This window comes from Solanum pennellii, chromosome 3, assembly GCF_001406875.1.
Source record: "Solanum pennellii chromosome 3, SPENNV200".
NCBI classification, from domain to species: Eukaryota; Viridiplantae; Streptophyta; class Magnoliopsida; order Solanales; family Solanaceae; genus Solanum; species Solanum pennellii.
In genome coordinates, this window is record NC_028639.1 from 54,227,970 (window position 1) to 54,249,927 (window position 21,958).

A 21,958-nucleotide genomic window follows, 5' to 3' on the forward strand; every position below is an offset into this window, starting at 1 on the left:
ATTTTTTCTATCCAACAGGCAATAATACTTGCTTATTATAGACTTTGCACACTACTTAATAAACTATAAATAGAAGGATAATTTACTATATTACTCTTTCAATATAATTAGTACAATCAATGTCTTGAAAAAAAATGCAATGGAGAAATGACTATAATTAATAACAAGGGTAAATTAGGAACGAATTGTAAAATTAATCATTGATTTCATAAAATGGACAAGTATTGTTCAACGTACCAAAATAGTACAATTGACAAGTATTGTTAGACATTCTAAAACAGTATAATGAACAACTATTCATGAACGGAGTTACGGAGGAGCGCATTTTAATTTGTTTTTTTTTTCAAACAAAAAAAAAGAATCTAATAGTACTTGAACCAAACAAGATAGTTTCTAAAAATTGACAAACATTACAAGTCGAAACAATGGTAGTACTAGTCATGAATATTTTTAAAAAATATGTAGTAAGAATAAATGTTGGCATTGTATTTATGAAACATATCACGTTTAAGACCAAACAAATAAACTATTTAACGTCGTTATTAACAGTAATTAAGAATAACTGTTAGCATGCAACCCAATTAAAGCACGCATAATTAAATGCTAATAACTGTTAGCATGGAGTATACGTAATTAATTCTGAAATTAACTGCTACAGCATGGAACCAAACCTAATCCAATGTGTAGTAATAAAATGATATAAATAAAAATTTAAGATTTTATAAGTAAATATTTGGATATGATTTTAATTGAAATTTGATAAAAATAATATGTGAAAATTAAATGCATGTAAAAATAAGTTATATTCGTACAGGAATATAAAGTTAAAATTTTATGAACGAAAAAAATGAAAATACTATTTTTTAAAATAAAAAACATTAAAATCTATTAGTTCAAGTTTGAAATTAAAATTACAATCAATCAAATCAACTAACAATTCGTTGAAATGATTTCAGTACTATTTAAAATTTAGAATTAAAATCTTGGACTAAACAAAGACATAAATTTTATAAATTTTCATGTTTAATTTTTTCCAAGTGTTTATTTGTACTTATTTTATGACTTCAATTAATTCAAATTTACGTGAGATCAAACTCGTTAAAAGAAAAATATGCTTTCTTGCAAGAACTTTTTTTCCATAATTGAGTTTGGTTACTTACTGTTTTTCCTTTCAAAAAATATTTGTTTGGAAAACAATATACTTAACATGTTTTAAATTTTTTACCAAATATCAATTCTTGTTCAAAAAATGTTTTAGAATTAATTAGTCAAACTCAAACTTCTCACCAAACATACCTTTTTTGAAAAAACTTTTCAAACTAAGCCAATATTAAAAATGTACCCAAACCATTAATAAATCTTCAATAGTCATATTGCTCTATTTAATCCACTTCACTAAATAAAAAAATATTTAATAAAATAAGAAAAAAAAGTAGAATAAAATAATTCCATACAAAATAAAAAAGCTGAAAAATACAATAAAAAGAGAAGGGGACTCTGTAAATGAGACAGTTGTGGGCAAAAATAGGGTGGCGCACAATAGAGAATTGTACCAAAGAGACCACATAGGAATAGGACTAGACCCTAATAATTTCGTCGTTATTTTATATTACTTGATTCATATTATCGTAAATTAATTATTTAAAAATAATATATTTTATTAAACTTATGATATTAATAACGTCTTTTTAAAATGTAATTTAAATTAAAATATTTATTTTATTAATATAAGAATCAAGTAAAATAAAACGGAGATCGTAGTATAACTACTCTACAAATCTCGTTTCTCGGGCCATCGGTAATCACGAATATCAAGAATATTTTTTTTCCTTTTTTTCTTTTTTACCCAAAAATTATTCTTTTTCTTTTTTGCCAAAAAATATTTCCTAATTTTAGATCTTTCTTCTTCTTCCATTAATTACACCCTTCTATTCTCTGTTTTTTCTTTAATTTTATTTTTATTTTAATGGTCAGTCCTTTGTTTCTTGTTTGTTCAGAGAGGGAAGAGAGAAGAGGAGGAGGAGAAAGAAGAGTGTATTGTGTTGTGTTGTCTCTCTCTGATACATTTTCTTTTTTCCCATCCATACAATTTCATTGAAACAAGCCGGACCCATGTGAGAAAATCTTCTTGGCCCTTCATTTTTCATATTTTCTTGATTTTTTCCTATGTGAATCAGTAAATTTTTCATGTTAATCATTGTAAAAATTTGATCTTTTTTCTTATTCTTGTTGATGGGTGTTTTGAATAATCCTTTAAATGATATAAAGAGTCGAAATTGTTGTTGGGTTTTCAATTTTGGGTTTGAAATTGGTTATTTATTTGGGTTTGAAAGTTAGGGTTCATATTTCTATGTAGATGGATAAAGAGGGGAAGGGGAGGGGGTGGGGGTAGTACCCTTTATTGAAATTGAAGTATGTTATGTGGGGGAGACCAGGTTCAATGTGAGTGGATTGGGATCCATGCTGGATCTATTGTTTTTTTTGTTGTTGTTGTAATGGTTAAGAGGGGATAGTATAATTGTTTTTCTTGTTACTAGAATAATGGAGTTTTTTGAATTTTTTAATCAGTTTTAGTCATCTTGGTAGTCGTGTTTTGGTGTTTGTTTACTAAATGCAATTTCCTTTCATTTGTTTATTTAGGTTTATATGAAGGATGGATTATTTAACACATTTCCTAGGGCTTAAAAAGATGATTTCTTGATGTGGGGTTTCATGGGGTGAACTCAAGGTATCATGGGTAGCTTCAGTGATGACGAAGGGGAATGTCGATTTTTCGATGCCCCGGAGAGTATTTCTCAGGGCTCTGATTTGGGTTCTAACTTTATCCCAATTCCTGATTCTGGCTCTGGGGTTGTCAATGGGGTTAGCTATGATGAGTGGATTAAAACCCCCAGAAGTGTTGTTGAGCGACGTAAGCAATTCCGTTGTTGGATGGGTTTGAGTTTAGATGGAATGTCTGGAGAAGATCCAGTAGATATAGGTGGAAGCTCCAATTTATCTACTGGGGAAATTGAAAGAATTATGGAAAGTAGTGGAGCTGTATTACGAACCTCAATTCACAAGGACGAGTTTCCTTCTTACAGGGCTTCTAGGTCTGGTTTGTGTGGGGACGAAGGTTTGGATTCACCTAAACAGTTGGGTTCAAATCGGAATTTCTCATTTCGAAGTGGTAACGTTGATAGTGGAATTGGGTGCAATGTACATGTTCAGGCAGAGAATGGCCAGCAGGGCAATAACAAGCCTGTCAGATTGGAACGACTGCTAATGTCTCGTGAGCTCGAGAACTCTTCATGTATGTCCCCTGTTATTGGGGAGCTTGGACAGGGAGAACTGGATAAAAATGGAGACGTACCGAAGAAACTAAATGGAGTTAAGAGTCGGTTATTAAGCAGGCTACGGTCATTTACGTGCATAGCAAATGCCGAAGGGAGATGTCTTGAATTGAAGGATAACAATTCCAACCCTGTTCAGAGGTCTAGAGTTCAGAGGGTTAAAGTTCACCATTGTAAGAAACGGTTGAAGGAACTCTCTGCTCTTTTCATGGGGCAGGATATCCAGGCTCACGAGGGTTCAATTTTAACTATGAAATTCAGTTTTGATGGACAGTACCTAGCTAGTGCTGGTGAAGATAAGATTGTGCGGGTGTGGCAAGTGGTTGAAGATGAGAGATCCAATGAATTTGATATCCCAGAGTTGGATCCTTCGTGTATGTATTTCACGGTGAATCATCTTTCTCAATTGGCTCCTCTGGTGACAGATAAAGAGAAAAGTAGTAGTAAGTTGAAGGGCCTTAAGAAAACAAGAGACTCTGCTTGTGTCGTTTTCCCTCCAAAGGTCTTTCGAATTTTGGAAAAACCACTGCATGTGTTCCAAGGGCATACTGGGGAGATATTGGATCTCTCGTGGTCAAAAAATAATGTAAGTTTATTAAATTGTCTTTGATAAACAGTTCTCTGAAAAATTCTGAAAGTAACCGTCTTTCCTTGTTATGTATTGTTTCTGCAGTGTTTGCTCTCATCATCAACCTCTGAAAAATTCTGAAAGTAACCGTCTTTCTTGTTATGTATTGTTTCTGCAGTGGTTGCTCTCATCATCAACTGACAAAACTGTTCGTCTGTGGCAAGTTGGAAATGATCTGTGCCTCAGAGTTTTTCCACATAGTAATTATGGTATGTACAGGCCTTCATTAAACTCCACTCTAGAATTATTTTGTGATTAAACATGTTTGTAGTGATTGAGTTTCATGCTGCATTACTCACTTTGGTTTTGCAGTGACTTGCATACAGTTTAACCCAGTAAACGATGAATACTTCATCAGTGGATCAATAGATGGGAAAGTTCGAATTTGGGCCATTAACAGCTGTCAAGTATTGGATTGGACTGACATCAGAGACATAGTGACTGCTGTTTCCTATCAACCTGATGGAAAGGTATCTAATTTTCATCTTTTTAATCTTGGTATCCCTGTAGTACAGACTCAGAAACTTGAGCAAATTATTGAAACAAATAATCTGCTTCATATAGGGTGGGATTATTGGCTCAATGGCAGGCAGTTGTCGTTTTTTCAGTTTGGAAGGTAACATTCACTCTTTGGTTTGTGGTATTGTTATTTGCCGTCATTAGTATCTCCCAGAGTCAGTTTTTTAAATTTATGGTATTGCAACACTATATGTCAAATTGTTACTCGTATTTAAATGGAACGTGACTGTTGTTTAAAAGAAAGATTTGATTTTCGAAAATGATGACATTTTTTCTAGTGGTTGTCTGCACTTCTTGGCCTCTTTTATTACAGTCTTAATAGAAGTTAAAGAAGCACTTATTCAGGAGAACACAAATTACCTGACGTTACTACTATTTGTAGCTATCATGTATAACTTAGTGATGTGTTATTTCTGGAGTGTCAAATTTGTTTGCAAGATTACAAGGAACATTTGGGAATATTTTGACTCAGTATTCCAGTCCATGCTTTTTTAGCGAAAATTTACAATATGTTATTTAGTTGGAGTTGAGACAAAATTGTATTGTGACAGGTCATGAGATACAATTAGAGGAGCAGATGTGCTTGGCCAATAAAAAGAAGTCGATTTGCAAAAGGATCACTGGCTTTCAGGTAATATTACATCACCAAACTACAATTTTTGGTTCTGGTCAGATTTATTTTCTGATGTACCTTATGATGAGATGTGTATACATTGCTTTCTGAATGCAGTTTTTTCCACAAGACCCATCAAAAGTTATGGTTACTTGTGCTGACTCTCACGTCAGAATCCTAGATGGTGTCAATGTGATCGGCAAGTACAAAGGTTTGTTCCTTTCTCCTGTTTCAGATAATATTCTATTTGATGTCTGTTTGCTTTGTCTTTTGAGTGCCTTATGCTTGCTTTAATGAATAAAGGCAATTTGAATAGCTGCAAAAGTGATGTGTGATTTTTTATGACAGTGGGATGTATAGTAGACACATTTCTTTTTTCATTTCAGTACTGGTTGCGACTTGCAACTCCATTGTTGTTTTTAGGCTTAACTTCTTGCAGCTTCTTATCCTCTACTGATTTTAATTTACTTCTACTCTGTTCTATAGGTCCGCGAACTGCAGGAAACCATCTCTCTGCCTCTTTCACCTCGGATGGGAAGCATATTGTCTCAGCGTCTGAAGATTCTAATGTCTATATATGGAATTGCGACGTTCCCAAAGATTATGAATCTCAACCTAAAGTGGTGAGGTCATCTGAGTTCTTCTCCAGTGATTCCACCATTGCAATACCCTGGTCCGGCTTGAAAATTGTAAATCCAGATAATGGACGGCATTGTGGAGGAGGACTAAGTCAAACTTCAAACAACGTATTACCCTTCATTTCCTCTCCTTATCTTTCTTTGGGCAGTGAGTTGTTCCTTGAGGCAATTCCAAAAGGATCAGCAACCTGGCCTGAAGAGAAGCTTCCGGTGTCAAGTCCTCGGTCAACGTCTTCTGGGATGTGTAAATCTGAATACAAACTTCTGAGGAGTTCTTGCCAGAGCTCATCCAATTCTCATGCCTGGGGTTTAGTTATTGTTACTGCTGGCTACGATGGGCGAATAAGATCATTTCATAATTATGGGTTGCCTTTGCCACTTTGAGTAGTAGGTACTTATCTCCTCTTTCGGATCCTCCTGTGGGATAATTTATGTTGTGGGCCGCCCTGCTTAAGAACACTCCTTTTCATCCGGGTTTCAATGGAAGGATACAACAGTGTGTGTGCGCGCCATGCCCTTGCCACTAATTGATACATATATATCCTCTGGTTTATACTTGCACAGTTCATGCTGGTTGTTGGCTCTCATCAGAATGATTGAACTATTTTATCTGCTATTTGGTTCAACGAAGACGGGGATTGACCACATGACACTAGTGAGAAGGCTAGGTGGGGAGCTCTTGGTGCACTGGTTTTTTAGCTGCGAAATTGTACATGAATCTGAGTTCACTACAAATGTGATAATACTTCCAGGCAAGTGCTCTCTCTAGCAAGTGCTTTTTCTGTCTGATAAAAGAAGTGGGAGTTAAGAGGGGTATGCCGTTGTGACTCAGGGATTACACTAACACATAGATGTCATTTCCATTTTATAGCTTTAAAAGATAGATTTAGTACTTTCAATCTTTGAAAAAGGAAAAAAGAAAGGTCAGATTTAGTAGTGTCATGGTGTTGATGATGAATCAACTACTCATCACGTCAATTGTTAGTTGTGTACAGTAGTAGTTGTAGTTAGTGTATATGCATTGAGTTTATAAGGACTCTCCTACAAAGTAAAAAATTACACCCAATTGAACCTTATGTTGAGGTTCATCAATTTTTGTATCCAATCTTGTCGCTGATGTTCCTGAAGTTTAAATTTGTAATAGTATTTTCATGAAAATATGTATCTGGCTCAAGAGTGTTGTGGGAAATAATAATTGACATTCTTATCAACTTGACTGTATCATGGAACTAATAGTCCAGAGACAGTTTATTGTTTGCAAGGATTTGGTCCATGAATTCCTAAAGCATTATTAGACAATACATATCATATATGATTTGATTAAACTGAGACTCGATAGCTAATTGATCGAGTAACGTACATAACTGAATGGAGTCAATAAACAACCGAACTCTTTGGTGGCTTTTTCATCACCTATTCTTTTCTTTTTGTGGGTCTATTGTAAACCGCTGGTGTAAATTCTCTCTCCGTCCTTAGAAATTGTGTAGTTGCACAGTCAAACTTGAGTTGTTTCAGCTTATATTGTGAAGAGAAACCATCTGGTAATACGTAGTATCGGAATTCAATTGAATTAGAAATAGAGCCAACAAGGAAATGACAAACAAAACTGTTTTTCTCACATTTAGTCCATGATCGCATTCCTTTGATATGAAACTTGTAAAAAAAGGGATGAATAGCAAAGCATATAATCCATAAACTATTTCATTTCTAGTTCGCTACTTGTTTTTTTTTTTAATATATTATTAGCAAAGGTAAGTGCTCAAGCAAATGAACATTAAATTGGCCCCACAGGCCCGCTACTTTTTTCTTTCAATATTAGCAAACACAAGTCTGGCACCAGGAGGTGTGATATGTATAGATAAATGCATATACACGAGTCATAATCTGTAGATATTTTGAAATTTAAATAGCATGCCAATTCTGTCACCGTAACTTCCGATACGATGAGGTGAAGGAGAAGGAAAATGCATACTAGTGCAGTTAATGTACTACAAAGACACTTTCAACAGACAACACACTTTTATACAATCCTATCATAAGTCTACTAAAACGTTACAACTTATACCAGAGTGAATCCACTCTGTTGATGGAGAAGAAGAATGAAACCCATGCTGATGGAGCCAAAGGACCACTTCAACAAATTTGCAGCATGATCCCAGTTCTGAGAAAAAACAAAGATAAAGCAGCATTGTAAGTTGTCTAGGTGAGATAAAGCTGCAAAAGTATGGTGGACATGAGAAAAGAAGCAAATCATGGATCCCAACCAAACTTCTGTTCAAGCAGCAACACAAACTATCAAAAGAAAAAGGTAAAAGCATCGCTGAAGTAGGTATCACTATCTAAAGAAATTATCAACTATACATTATTATGTATTTCATTGCGAAAGATGCAAGTCTGAAACAGCACAAAAATTTGACATCAAGAATGTTCCAAGTCTTCGACTCATATCAACCAAGCCTTTGGTTCAGGTAAGCTTTTCTAGAACCAAAACACTAGAGACCTCTTCCATTAGTCTAAGCAAACAGTCAACAGTTCATCAATAGAATTGCGATTGGCAAGATGACATTGGTTTGGGATATACAGAGGGCTCGAAAGTCTTTTATCTGAGCAACACTACACAATCCTCATTTTAGTACGATCTTTACTCTTTAGATATTCCAACAGGAAGCGTTCTCTGTACTTTATAATTGACCAATCCCTTTACAGAACAGGCATAATCTAACCAAGTACAACTACAGAGTCGAGGCAGATCCACTCGAGAGTATTCTTGTTAGAGTAAATACAATTACAGTTAACCATAGTTCTCCCCAGGTCAACACAAAGGCAACTGTAATCATTCTAATCAAGACAAGTTGAGGCCATGCAGCAGCACAATTTTTGTGGTGAGTGAAGTAACAAAGATGTTCTACACCTAAAATAGATTCACAAATCATCTCATATCTAAACTATAGGAATTATATAGATCACTACGAACCATGTGTAGTAACAACATTTATGATCCACTTAACGAACTGCACACTCCACAATGTCATAATCCTATCTGACAATGTTAAAGGAGTAGCTCTTAAAACAAAATATGGAAGTAAATGTAGTGCCCAAAGAAGTCCTCATTTCATTTAACAACTCTGGCATCTAACTGAAGAGCAATAAAGAGTAACACAACATTGATCAAACAATATCAACACATTGCTAAAGTTAGGTATAGCGGCTATTAAGTTCACTTTCATCCATGTAGTTACAATTTTAAGAGGATGAACCATCAAATACACCTCCTTTAATCTTCTTTTTTCCCACTTCCAACTTTTCCTTCTGACACAAGAAGACCTATCATTCCTGAAGAGTTGCTCAACTTGATGAGTACTTCAATTAACTTCAGTCTCCGACGCCCCATAAACCAAAATATCATCCATTTGGCAGACAAACTTGCACTGCAAACATAGAACTGTTCTTAGCCTAAACCTGCATATGAAAGAGGAGCTTCTACTTCTAACCGTGATTTCTCCTCAAACAGTCAAGAAACTAGCACTGGTTGTTCCAACAAACTCTTACAGTAAAAAAACTAATTATTCAAGGGTACAAGCTACAAAGTGTTAAGAAAGATAGGATGCTGCTTGGTCGTTGCTGATGCATCCGAGTCTGATGCAACTTAGGCTAGCTCCCTGTATATGTCCTCTCCTCCATTGTATATTTCCAAATTTCTCAAGTTGGCATCTACCAGAAATCATTGTCAGTTCCAAATTTCTCTATTGATTTTAGTATCCAACAGAAATCATTGTATATATGTCCCAAAATTTTCCATTGATTTTGGTCAAAGTAACCAAACTTGATTGACCAAGTACGGGTTCCCACACCCATGTTATGTCGACAAATAGTGATTAGTCCAAGAAACTTAGGAGCTCGTTGTTAAAGCATTAAATATGCTTCTATATGTGCACATTCTTCTTGTCATGCCTTTCCCTCTTTACTTTCTATATATTCCTACAGCAGAATTTTTTGACACAAACATGCAATAAACAACCATTAGAACAAGTTAACTTACCTAAACTAACATAAACTATTCAATAGTGTTATATACAGATTAGTAGCATTGCATATACATACTCATGTATTGACACACATAATACACAAACATGCTATGTTGTTTAGGGACCAGAAAGTCCAGAGAATGATTCTCAAAACCAAAATACAACAATGCTTACAAAATTGACAGCTTACTCTTTTTTAGTAGTTCAAGCTAATTCAAGTAAAATACATTACATGGTGAGCGCAAATCAGCTCAAAACAATCACTACGTTGCTTCCGTGCTATCCTCTCAACAAAATTACGACACTAGCAAACGAAAACTCAAAATTCACAACAGAAACAGGCAAATTTTTTTAAAAAAATTACCTAATCAAACGGGGAGGTTATCAGCGGAGGTAGGATTAGTGGTGGCAGCGCAGGAATCGAGGTGAGAAGGGAGTGCGGAGATCATGAGAGGGCGCTCTTTAGCTTCTTCCTCTTCCTCATCGTCGGATTCGGAAGTGTTGAGATTCACACACGAGCATCGTTCCAAGGATGCGAAAAACGCCGATGCAACACTAGTACCAAACCACCTCGCCAAACCGTCGAGCTTCTCGTAGGACATGATCGGTAGGATTCTGAACTGTTCGCCAAAAGATTTGATGGATCAAAAGAGAAAAACCCTAATCAAGTGAACAGTGGGCGAAAAAGATAGAGATGGAACAAGGCGAAAATGGTCAATGAGGACAGCTGGTGGCTTCTTCTCATATATATACACCCAGCTTAGTCTTACCAATTACTTTTAAGAAAATACCTTTTCAAACTTTTCCCCCCGCTATTTAGTCATAATTAAAGAGTCGTGTGTAACATATAGTTTTTAATGGCGAAAATTATATAATAATAGTAAACTAATAATTTAAAATAAATAGAGGAGTTAGGGTTTGATTTAATTGTGCTTCATAGTAAACGTTTGTAAAAAATTGTCAGGCGCCTCTTTTTCAAATATCTTGCTCGCCACTCTCCTCGAATCTCTCGCTCGTTTCCTCACTTTTTATACAAACACAAGTGTATAAAAATTGTTTCTAATTGTATAAAGCAGAGAAAATTGTATAAATACATATATTTTTGTTTCCCTCTCTCCCCTCTTCCAGATCTCGCTCGCCACTCTCCCAAATCTCGCTCGCCACCCTCGCCTTTCTCACTTATATAAACAGAAGCAAAATGTATAAATTGTGTTTCTGTTTGTATAAAGCATGAGAAAATTGTATATATACATGCAAGTACATATATTTTCGTCCTATACACTTATAATTATACAATAAAAATACTCTCTAAACCAGTTTCTTTTGTCTCTCTCTTTCTCGTTTTATACTATTTTCAAATTGTATTTAATTTCTCTCTTTCTCGTTTTATACAATTCGATTCAATTGTATATTCCTTGTCAAGTCTCTTTTGTTTTTCTCTCTTTCTCATTTTATACAAATTCAAATTGTAAATAATCATTCTATACACTTTATAATACAATTCGTTTTATGCACTTCGTTTTTATACAGTTCTCTGCCCAAGTGTCTTTCTCTTTCTTGTTTTATACACTTTGTTTTATACAATTTGCTTCAACTGTATATGTATAGCGAATTACACAGTTTCTATATTTGCTATGGAGCGCAATCATGCAAATTTTGCTATAGCATATAAATATGAATTTTTTATCTGCTATATGTGAAAGTTGCCCTTTTTAATATGATATTTAATTCAGCTAAAATTAATTTTTTTTTAGCTAGGTAATTAGACAATCAAATTAAAATGGAAAAATAAAATAAAAAAAGAGTAGAGTCTAGATGCCACGTAGGATAGAGATGTATCTACAGTTGGGGTTATGAATGGATAAGTCCATGTATGATATGAGAACAACGGAGGTGCTGCCAATAATACTCACAAAAAAAAAGAAAAAATGGCGTCAATATCTATTCCTTTAGCGTATAAATCTCATTATCTCCTTCGTTCCCCAGTTTATCGCCCTTTGCAACTTCACTCACCCATCCGAATCAAATGTTCAGGTACGATTCTCGTTTTTTTTTATCATACTCAAAATTTTCATAAATGTTCAAGCTGAAATCGCATCTGAATTTAGTTTATGATCTATGTTTGATTGATGCACCTGGAGGCAGCTTCCAAGGATTGTTCCAACAGTGAGGAAAGTTCAACAAAGTTTAAGAAACTTAGGAATGTTGCTTGTGGATTCCTTGCTGTTTGGGCACTTTCTTCTGTTTCTCCCGTTATTGCTGCTGGTCAGGTTGGGCCAAATGCCTTTCTTCAATGTGTTCTTGTTTACGTATAGGTTGAGCAGTGAATAGGGCTGACCTTTTGTGTTGTTACGGTATTGAATTGTGTTGTTAATTGCATCTCATCTAAAACTTGGTCTAAAATCTGTTTCATTTTTTTTGTTTTAAAATGTGTGGACGGTTCTTTTCTTAGCTAAGTACGTATAGATATTTTGATGGGCCTAAGGGAGTCTTCTTACAAGTCGCATTACTGGTCGATGACCTGATTTTGGAAGCAGTCGAGATGCCTTTCCTGGGGGAACTTATGCCAAAGCTAAATTGTGTGAGCCAATTTACCCAAAAGGTTATCGCCATTTATGTTTTTAGTTTGGCAAATAAGTAGCCTAATCCAGTTGGCATTAAGAAATTCAAAGTGAGTTGTATAGTTTTTCGATCCGCGTGATGATTAACTCCTGATATGTACGTTTAAGTATCTAAGACTTTAATTAACTATATTGTTTATGTGAAAACATGGAAATCTAGGTTTGAGCTAGATGGGATTCGAGATATTTGGTGTTTTACGGAAGTGTTTTATAAAAGGGAAAAGGGTCAAATTTGCCTCTTTTTTGTTTCAAATCGAGCAACTTTGCCATCCGTTAGACTTTTTGATCTAATGTTAATGCTGCCAATGTGAAAATTATTTTGTATCCTTGACCCCTAATGGAGCTCTGAATTGAGGGAAATTTTAAAGCATTGTCGAAAATTGAAGGGTAAAAAATGACAATTTAGTGACTGCAAGGAATAAATGGACCAAAAGCCTAATGCAACATTGAGCAACTTTGATACTACAATGGCAATGTTGAGCTATTTCTCCTCATAAAATGGGAGAAAACATTTTACAGCTCATGTTCTCAAAACAGGAAATAAGCCTACGTGCATTTTGACTCAGAATTAATATATCAGGACTTGTCATAGCTTCATAGGTCCATACATGTATGCAAGATTACCGTTTTTGTTTACATTTTGGGTTGATTTTGCAGAGATTACCTCCATTATCAACAGATCCAGATAGGTGTGAACGGGCCTTTGTTGGCAACACAATAGGTCAAGCCAATGGTGTTTACGATAAGCCACTTGATCTGCGCTTTTGTGATTACACAAATGAGAAAACTAATCTTAAGGGGAAGTCACTGGCAGCAGCACTCATGTCTGATGCAAAATTTGATGGTGCAGACATGACTGAAGTGATCATGTCTAAGGCTTATGCTGTTGGTGCTAGTTTCAAGGGTAAGTTCACTTCACACTTTTGCAGAAGATATTCCGTCCCTGTGTTTTTAAGGCGACTGAAGAAGCAAAAGGCTAAAACTAAAAAGAAATGCAAGAAATAAGGGAAATATTGAGTGCAGCTGATTGAATTATTATAAGACATATATATCCAAATATTCATGCCCATGGTACTGGTAAATTAGTATTTCATGATATTTATAATGAGGTCCTTAACCTGATTATATAACAGATACATTGTCCTTTAATTTGTAATTTGCCTCTAATGTCAAGGCCGGTTGAAACAGTAGGAATTGTGTAGAAATTTGCACATTGATAGAGTACTTTTCAACTACTCAGTTCTTTTGAGAAAGATAAAATAGAAATTGAGATTAAGCACCTGTTATCTTATTATTGCCTCGCCAATTGACTAATACTAATGACTCTTTTCTCATCATAACTACTTGCATATCGGATGGATGTTGTGTGTCTGAATTTAAGTTAAGCTGAAGCATCTTTATAGGAGAGTGCATGTTTTGGTAGATTAAGTACTGCTCTTTTTTTTTTCTAGCTTTCTTGTTCTTCTCTTCATTGAAACAAAACCAATTGAATCTGAAGTGTTTATATTTGGAGTATACATGTTCTAGAAAATCATGGTAGTATTGCCCCACGAGGCTTTCTCTGATTTTCGCCAGTAGCCATGGGTAAATTTGACAACAACCACTATAATGTCTCGCTGGGAAGGGCTAAAGAATGACTTAAGCTTTCTGTGTGTGTATGTGTTGTTTTGAATACTTTCTTCTTTTTCAAAGTTGGAAATCTGACTCTTCAGTACATACAGGGACAGACTTTTCGAATGCTGTTCTCGATCGGGTGAACTTTGAGAAAGCCAACCTCCAGGGAGCTTCATTTAAGAACACTGTACTATCTGGATCTACCTTCAATAATGCACAACTTGATGGTGCAGATTTTGAGGACACAATCATTGGCTACATTGATCTACAGAAGATATGCACGAATAAAACTATTGACGAAGAAGGAAGAGTTAACTTGGGTTGTCGATAACCTTATGCTATTGTCCAGTTTTTTCGGACTTGATTCATCTTCCATGCTCCGTGGAATACTTGAATGTAAGCTACTACTTGTATATTTGTCATTTTGGTATAGCAAAGTGAGCGAGTGAGTTATCCTGGTAATGTCAACTAAGATTCAACTCTTCTTGTAACTTACATTGTTTATACCTGATAGTCTAATTAAGCATCAATTTTCAACTGATGAACTTATGTTTGGTTTTCTAGAAACAAATCATTCTGTAATTTGCTCCATTTATGATTTGTTGTCGCGGACAAGAAATATGCATCAGGCAACTGGGGACTTGAACAGTGGGATATTATGGGAGACCTGTCTAACGGCAAAAGGCCAAGCTATACTTTGGAAGTTACTGACAGGATATTTTAAGCGAATTGGTAGTATATATGAGTATTGTTGTTCTCTGTTAGAAACTGTTACCCCTCCTAAATTGGAACTCTTAACAATTGGAGATGGTGAAGTACTTGAAAGTTACGCAGTTGAGGGAGATGGTGAAGTACTTTTTTTGTTTGTTTTTGTTTTTTTTACCCGTTCCCCAGGAGCTCCTACCTTTTTGCTCCGTTGGTGACTCGACCTCACAACCTTCACGTTGGAAGTGAGGGGGGCTTACCCTCCGTGGAACTTCTTGTCGATGGTGAAGTGCCTAAAGTTACCCAGTTGGAGCATTTCTTTTTCTCAAAAGTTTCCCTTATTTCTTTAGGGAAAGTTAATCCAAACTTCAATAGTATATAAAGCCCTTTTTCCAACTTCAAAAGTATATTCCTTACTGTTTAGCAATAGGTATATCTCAATCCCACATTGACGAAAGCATAAAAAGAAAAGATTCTCATCCAATAGGAGGTGGCCCATATGAATATTCCTTGCCTAATTTGACACTCCAGAACTTCAGCTGGAACGCCCATTTTTGAAGGAAAGCATCCCAAACAGGTGCCTTTCTTCACCCAAGCTGCTGACATGCAGACATAAAAAAAAGTTGCAGCAACCTGTGACGACCAAGCCGAGCAATGGATAAGGTTTTCAACACACCCCTGGCTCATCTGCTCGGTGCATTGCTTGTTCTTCTTGCACCAATTTTCCTTCAAGGTAAGCAAGTGATTGCTTTATATTCACAGCGCGTGTTTTATATACACTGTCAGTGGATATAATTGGAACTTCCTTTTTGGTAATAGGAGTTGAAGGAACAATTGGTGTCAACTATGGTACAGTTGCTGACAACCTCCCTCCCCCAGTCCAAGTTGCTAGCTTCCTCCGTGAATCCACCTTCATCCGTCGTGTGAGGCTCTTTGACGCCAACCCAGAAATCTTGAAAGCATTCGCTAACACTGGCATCTCAGTGACTGTTAATGTCCCCAATGATCTAATTCCGCAGCTTACCATGTTGAGTTTTGCCCAGCAATGGGTGGAAATTAACGTCCTGCCTTACGTCCCTGCCACCAACATAGTGAGAATACTTGTTGGCAACGAAGTAATTTCAACTGCCAACAAGTTACTTATTGTTAGCCTAGTCCCTGCTATGGAAACCCTCCATGCTGCCCTTGTTGAAAAGTCTTTGGATCGTCGCATCCAAATTTCTACTCCACATTTCCTAGGTATACTCTCAAATTCAAGCCCGCCTTCTACTGGGAAATTTAGACCAGGATATGACATCCATGTTCTCAAGCCGTTGCTTGATTTCCTTAGAGCTACTAATTCACCATTCATGGTAAACCCATATCCATTTTTTGATTCTTCTGATAACACACTTGATTATGCACTCTTTAGGCCTAATTCAGGGGTCTTCGACGAGACCACACAACTCACCTACACAAACATGTTGGATGCACAATTAGATGCAGTTTTTTCAGCCCTGAAGCTCCTGGATTTCGAAGACATTGAGATTGTCATAGCTGAAACTGGATGGCCATCAAGAGGAGATCCAGGGCAAGCAGGAGCAGACGCTGGAATTGCAGCGGAATACAACAGAAAGCTCATACAACACGTGATGTCTGGAATTGGGACACCTCTAATGCCCAACAGGACATTTGAAACCTACATTTTCGCGCTCTTCAACGAGGACTTAAAGCCAGGGCCAACATGTGAAAGAAATTTTGGGCTGTTCAAACCTGATATGACGCCAGTCTATGACATAGGAATCTTACATCCAAGGGTTGCTAATGCTGCTGCCAATACTGATCATAGCAGAACCAATTTGTTACTGCTTCTGCTGGTGTGCTTCATGTGTTTTTGAAATTGCCTTCGGCTTGCAGGCTGAAGCAAATTTTCCGTCATGCCGGCACCCAATGGGGAAGACATTGCGTCTTTCGAAATCAGAGACAAGGAAGCATTACAGAGGAACATCAATTATGTAATGTGGATTGCGTTTCTACCTCTGTTGATGGGCTCTTCAAATCGATTCTTCCCAAAAGTAGTTTATTTTTGGAGAGACAAATCCAATATGGAAGTCTGTGCTTTCTTTCCAACACTGTTCGAGCTCATACAATGTATGCCTATGCATGTTTACTATCAAGCTAGCTCCAAGCCTTAAAGAAATGGATCATGGGCTTAACTCTAAAGCGAAAAAGTCCATGGCGGACTCGACAACAGCACGCCCAAAACTGTTGCGACAGAGCAATTGAAATGACCAACAGTACATACACCAACACATCATTATATACTTGTACCTTGTAAAATTAAAATTAACCTAATTACTAATCTTTTATATATATATATATGACTCAATACATTTTAATATTCTTCTCTCATGTGACCACAAAATTTACAAACATTTGTTACAATACACAAATTTTACTTTCACACAAAGTAAACCTGAGAGAAGAATATTAAAATGTATTGAGTACGTATCGCAATTGATAAATTAAATTTACGTGTATCGCAATTCAATATCAAAGTCGAAAACAAAGTGTATCGCAATTCAGTACGTATAATAAATACGTAGTGTACTTATAATATAACGATTCCGATAACAACTGCCAACAATTTCATTTTCTCTTTTTCGCTACTGTCAAGCTCAACTATCCCTGCCGTCCTTTTTCTTCTTTCAGTTTTTGCTCATATATATTTTCCGACGATCTAGGGTTTCTACTTCAATAATCATGGCCGATTGGCAGCAGCATCTACAGTCGATAATCTTCGGTCTCATTTTCTCTTTCCTTCTCGCCAAGCTTTTCTCTATTATCTTCGCTTTCCGTGATGAAAATCTCCGGATTACGCGCGCGGATTCTTCCGAGGCTGAAGAGAAAACATCACCGGAGGAAGCTGATACTATCGGGGTTTCAGAAGATACTGAGCCGTTGATTCAGAGGAACGACGACGGTTTGAAAGGGATTTCGGTGAGTGGTGGTGAAGATAGCGATGATGATTGGGAAGGTGTAGAAAGTACTGAGTTGGATGAGGCGTTTAGTGCTGCGACAGCGTTTGTGGCTGCTACGGCAGCTGATCGGTCGCATAAGGTATCAAATGAGGTGCAACTGCAGCTCTATGGGCTTTATAAGATTGCGACTGAGGGACCTTGCACTGCTCCACAGCCATCGGCTCTCAAAATGACTGCTCGTGCCAAATGGTATTGCTCTCCACAATCCTCCTCTTATTGTTTTTGTTGTCTCAGTTTAGATTTTCATTTGCTTGCTTTATGACTAGATAGTTTGACATATTTTGTTGATGAATCTGATACTCTGCTTTAGAAACAGAGAGCAAGCACTGTTGGATCTGTATAAGATATCATGTTACATGTCCTTGTTAGCAGCATAAGGAAGGAAAAGTATCTCAAATGGTGAACTATTATGATACATGTAATTTAGTGAATTAAGTAGTTTTGAGTTTTTTGTTAAACAGAATTATACCTTGATAGGAGTACTAAGACTAGATGCTGATGCTTAATTATCGGTGCAAGAGGATACACTTTGCAGTGGCCTAAGTAACTTTGACCTATAGTGAATCATATTGTGCTAAGACTTATTAGGATAAACAACTAAATGCTATTGTTTCCTTAGTGGAAGGTGGAAGAATAGCGATGCTCATGAAATTTATTTACAAAAGTTTAGTGCTAGTTATGTTAAATAATAGGATGTAAAGGATGAGGTAAGTGGAAGTTCCCAAAAAGACTTCTCTGTAACCTTGCTTGGAGAAAAAAGTTGTTATCATTTCTAGGTTGTTTCAAATAAAGTTGCTTGTGGCATCTTCATGGCATGATTCCGCTATAGTTATCTTCTAGAAAAGGAAATCCTCCAAGGCTTTAGAACGGCATTTTCTCAGATCTCAATGACGCGATCTGGCATGAGAAAGAGTTTTTTTTCTAAAACATACTGGCGGTAACTTTTCATATAGCTCATCACTTCAAATGAGTATTTGATATCCTCTTAACCTTTTTGGATGTGTGGATTTCCCCTTCACTTGTAATCCTGTTTGAAATATAACATATACTAGGCTGGTAGCTTTTCTCAAATCCTTTAATGGTGAAAAGAGTAAGGTCATTGAAGCAAAATCCTCTCAACCTGGTTTCCATGTTTTTTTTATAGATCAAATGTTTTCTATGCTGTCAGTAGTATATTTGGTTGGTCTCTCTAACTTACTGATGCTAAGATTTGCTTTCATCATTAGGCAAGCATGGCAGAAATTGGGTGCCATGCCTCCTGAAGAAGCGATGGAGAAGTATCTTGATATCGTGACCGAGTTATTTCCTTCCTGGCTTGATGGGTCTGCAAATGTAAGACATGCATCTTTGTTATTAATAGCAAGCATTCATGTCTTTGTTTTCCTGTTCTATTTTCTAAAAAAATATTCTACTTCTTTTTCTTCTGCCTGATGTCTTCTTATTTCTGTTTGGCCTCCTTGACATGCTCAAATAGAAAAAGAAGAGTGAAGAAAGTAGTGGTGCACATAATGCAGATACTAGAGGGCCTATGGGACCAGTTTTCAGTACCTTCATTAGTGAGGAGGATTCCGAAAATGAGTTGTAAGGTTCTTTAACTTGTTTGAACTTAAACTTTGCAGTCTGATTTTGTTTTAAAGTGTGGCTTGTATAACAAATTTAAACGTGTCCCTCTCGGGAAAGCATGCACTCCCTCTGTCCAGAAAAATATCCTTATTTGCTATTTCAAATAAGTGTTGCACTTTCTTTTAGGGAAGGATTTAATATGTTTTATATAACTCAACTTATGTAGGACCCTATTTTACTACTATTTAGATACCTTGGGTTCAAATTTGCTCCTAACAAAGACTAAGCTACTCATCTTCTTCTAGTAAGCATATGGAGTACTGCCAAACTAGTAAAGGAGAAGAAAACAAAATTAGAATTAAATGGTTGTATATTAGTATGTCATGGTTTTGTTTATTTTTTTGTGTCCTACCTTCTCCAGTTATAGTTGAATTTTCTACCTAAAATTACAACTGTCGAAGGAAATTTCCAGCTTCGCTTGAATCAGTTGAACTTCATTATGAGTTCTAACCCTGAAGACCTTTCACCATTTGGCTCGACAGTTTTAACTTTAACTAAGGAATCGTTCTTTTGGCCTTCTGTCAAAATGGGTACTGGGTATGGTGTAGTTCTTTTATTTGTTGTCACCCTTTCTTCTATTCCAGGACTATATTCGCAACAAACTGTGATGTAGTTATGACTAGTTTTTCTTGGCATCAAAAGGCAGAAACATTCTTTGGAGTTTCATTCTGATATTATTGTTTGTTTATAGAGTTTATTTGTCGTCCAATCTTAATTTTTTTTCCTGCACTTAGAGGCAAACCTTCTTTGTTTATTTGTCTTTTATCTATATGTGTGTATTTAGTAATATTTATAATACTTAGGGAAGAAGAAATCTTATAAATCACATGCTAACTATTTTCTTTGCAGAAAATTGGATGAGATACATGCCTTTGCACGAGAAGGGGATGACGAGAACTTGCTTAAGTGCATTGAGAGTGGCGTTCCTGTGGATGTGAAAGGTTGGTTCGCAATGTGATACATAAGTTCTTTTGAAGTCTACGTATGGTGCTTTAATGTTGATAATTTTGATTCACTATTAAGTGCATTGCTTATGGTTTTTAATTGATAACCGATCCTGAGGATGGGTGGGTCTTCTTTGAAACAAGATAATTCTCTTGCATTAATACCAAGAAGAAAAAATTAGTAGTGTGGAGAACTGAGAGAATGTTTAGGGTGGGTGAGGTGACTCAAAATCTTGGAGTTAGAATGATGTCTACCAGGAACTTGTAATGCAGATTTTTTTGTCTTTCCATTTGTTTGAGGTTCTTCCTGATTAAAAATTGTTTCTTGAAATGATTCCAGACAGTGAGGGCCGTGCCCCCTTACACTGGGCTGTCGATCGTGGTCATCTCAACATCACTAAATTGCTTTTAAGCAGGAATGCGGATGTAAATGCCAAGGTACATGTTTTCAATACAGCCAAGGTGCATATAATTTTGCATCATTACGCCGAACCCCTAATCTTGTTTCGGTTCTGTGATTTGTTATATATATGCTTTGTGGGGCTTGCATTTTTTTGCATGATTTGTTTCATTTGAAATCCTAAGAGTCATATCCTTACTTGACGTAGCTGTATTTCTTGTACCCTCTCCTCTTTTTCTTTCTTCCCCTAACGCTCTTAAATGTAGTGTTTTTGAGAATTTGTCATCATATTGGAATTTAAAGAGAGGCAAAGAGCAACATAGATGCAAGATTTGCAGAGAGAGAGGAAAGATAATTTAAATGGGTTAACATGATGTAATACTTGGCTAGTGGAACTATCATAGAGAGCTAAATCGAAGTGGTTTTCTTCCAAAGTTTGTTTCCCAAAGGTTCTGTACCTTGGGAAATATTATACTAGAGCTTTTATGAGTCTGAAAATTCCTAACTGAAGGTTAGCTTTTGTAGAACTTAGTTATAAGCATTGAATTACAAATTCTTGTTATTTTGATCATTGAAGGACCTTGAGGGCCAAACGGCACTGCATTATGCTGCTGTTTGTGAAAGGGCAGATATTGCTGAGTTTCTCGTAAAGCATGGTGCTGACGTAGAGATCAAGGATAATGAAGGTGACTGCCCTCGTGATGTCTGTGAGTTGCACTGGCCTTGGTTGCAGCAGGCCACTGTCCACAACTAACGTACAGCATACTTTGTCTTTTTTCCTCCTTTTCTACTGATCGATCATGTTACTGCTGTACATGCTTATGTAGCTACCTATTTATCGAATGGATTTTCTCTTCTAGATTTTAGTAAAGCATGCTATCTTTTGTAGCTTCTGTGCTGTCACTTAAAAACAGAGCATGGAGCAATAAGATTGCCACTTGAAGAAAGGAATCACTGGGTCAATTGTTTTTGCTTTTGAGGTTTTTACTACATTGGTTGCTTACCCTTCTTAATGTCAGGGTAACATTGTTTCTAAAAATTGGAAGTTAAAATATTATCAATTACATTATTATCTTTTTCTGTTTTAAATATTTGTTTACATGTAAAACATCTCATGATCACGACCTCCAGCGCTCTGCCAATTCATATTATTCATCATGTGCAGATGATTACTGCAGAAAATGTCTACATTTCTGTCAATAGTCATCATCCTTCGTTCTCACTTGATTCTTGAAGCCATTCATTGGCTTCTGAAGGTATTTATATTAATATTAAT

At 36.2% G+C, this 21,958-nt stretch overlaps 4 protein-coding genes and 1 long non-coding RNA gene across 6 annotated transcripts; 4 read left to right on the forward strand and 1 right to left on the reverse strand.

Moving 5' to 3' along the window:
* Positions 1–1,861: 1,861 nt before the first annotated feature.
* LOC107015292 lies at positions 1,862–6,941 on the forward strand. The gene is made up of 8 exons (XM_015215514.2): positions 1,862–2,114; positions 2,641–3,918; positions 4,079–4,169; positions 4,273–4,430; positions 4,525–4,576; positions 5,031–5,110; positions 5,210–5,303; positions 5,579–6,941. The coding sequence occupies exons 2-8, from the start codon at positions 2,734–2,736 to the stop codon at positions 6,112–6,114; spliced, it is 2,196 nt and encodes a 731-aa protein (XP_015071000.1). The 5' UTR covers positions 1,862–2,114; positions 2,641–2,733; the 3' UTR covers positions 6,115–6,941.
* Positions 6,942–7,549: 608 nt separating this feature from the next.
* Positions 7,550–10,520, reverse strand: LOC107012478. Its single transcript, XR_001456043.2, has 2 exons — positions 10,120–10,520; positions 7,550–7,891 (listed from the first exon to the last, which is right to left on the reverse strand). It is a non-coding gene; the product is annotated as an uncharacterized LOC107012478 (long non-coding RNA).
* A 1,103-nt stretch (positions 10,521–11,623) lies between these two features.
* LOC107015008 (thylakoid lumenal 17.4 kDa protein, chloroplastic) lies at positions 11,624–14,535 on the forward strand. Its single transcript, XM_015215156.1, has 4 exons — positions 11,624–11,789; positions 11,901–12,025; positions 13,034–13,280; positions 14,098–14,535. Exons 1-4 carry the CDS (start codon positions 11,684–11,686, stop codon positions 14,319–14,321), a joined length of 702 nt encoding a protein of 233 aa, XP_015070642.1. The 5' UTR covers positions 11,624–11,683; the 3' UTR covers positions 14,322–14,535.
* Positions 14,536–14,678: 143 nt separating this feature from the next.
* On the forward strand, positions 14,679–17,197 carry LOC107015007 (glucan endo-1,3-beta-glucosidase). Its single transcript, XM_015215155.2, has 2 exons — positions 14,679–15,428; positions 15,515–17,197. The coding sequence occupies exons 1-2, from the start codon at positions 15,350–15,352 to the stop codon at positions 16,570–16,572; spliced, it is 1,137 nt and encodes a 378-aa protein (XP_015070641.1). The 5' UTR covers positions 14,679–15,349; the 3' UTR covers positions 16,573–17,197.
* A 103-nt stretch (positions 17,198–17,300) lies between these two features.
* On the forward strand, positions 17,301–21,751 carry LOC107012152 (acyl-CoA-binding domain-containing protein 1-like). 2 transcript variants are annotated; one of them, XM_015211916.2, is made up of 7 exons: positions 17,301–17,904; positions 18,942–19,047; positions 19,190–19,296; positions 20,188–20,279; positions 20,623–20,720; positions 21,260–21,437; positions 21,572–21,751. In XM_015211916.2, exons 1-6 carry the CDS (start codon positions 17,438–17,440, stop codon positions 21,434–21,436), a joined length of 1,047 nt encoding a protein of 348 aa, XP_015067402.1. In that variant the 5' UTR covers positions 17,301–17,437; the 3' UTR covers position 21,437; positions 21,572–21,751. The 2 variants fall into 2 exon arrangements, with proteins under 2 accessions (XP_015067402.1, XP_015067401.1); XM_015211915.2 differs by having other exon boundaries at positions 21,260–21,751.
* The last annotated feature ends 207 nt before the right edge of the window (positions 21,752–21,958 follow it).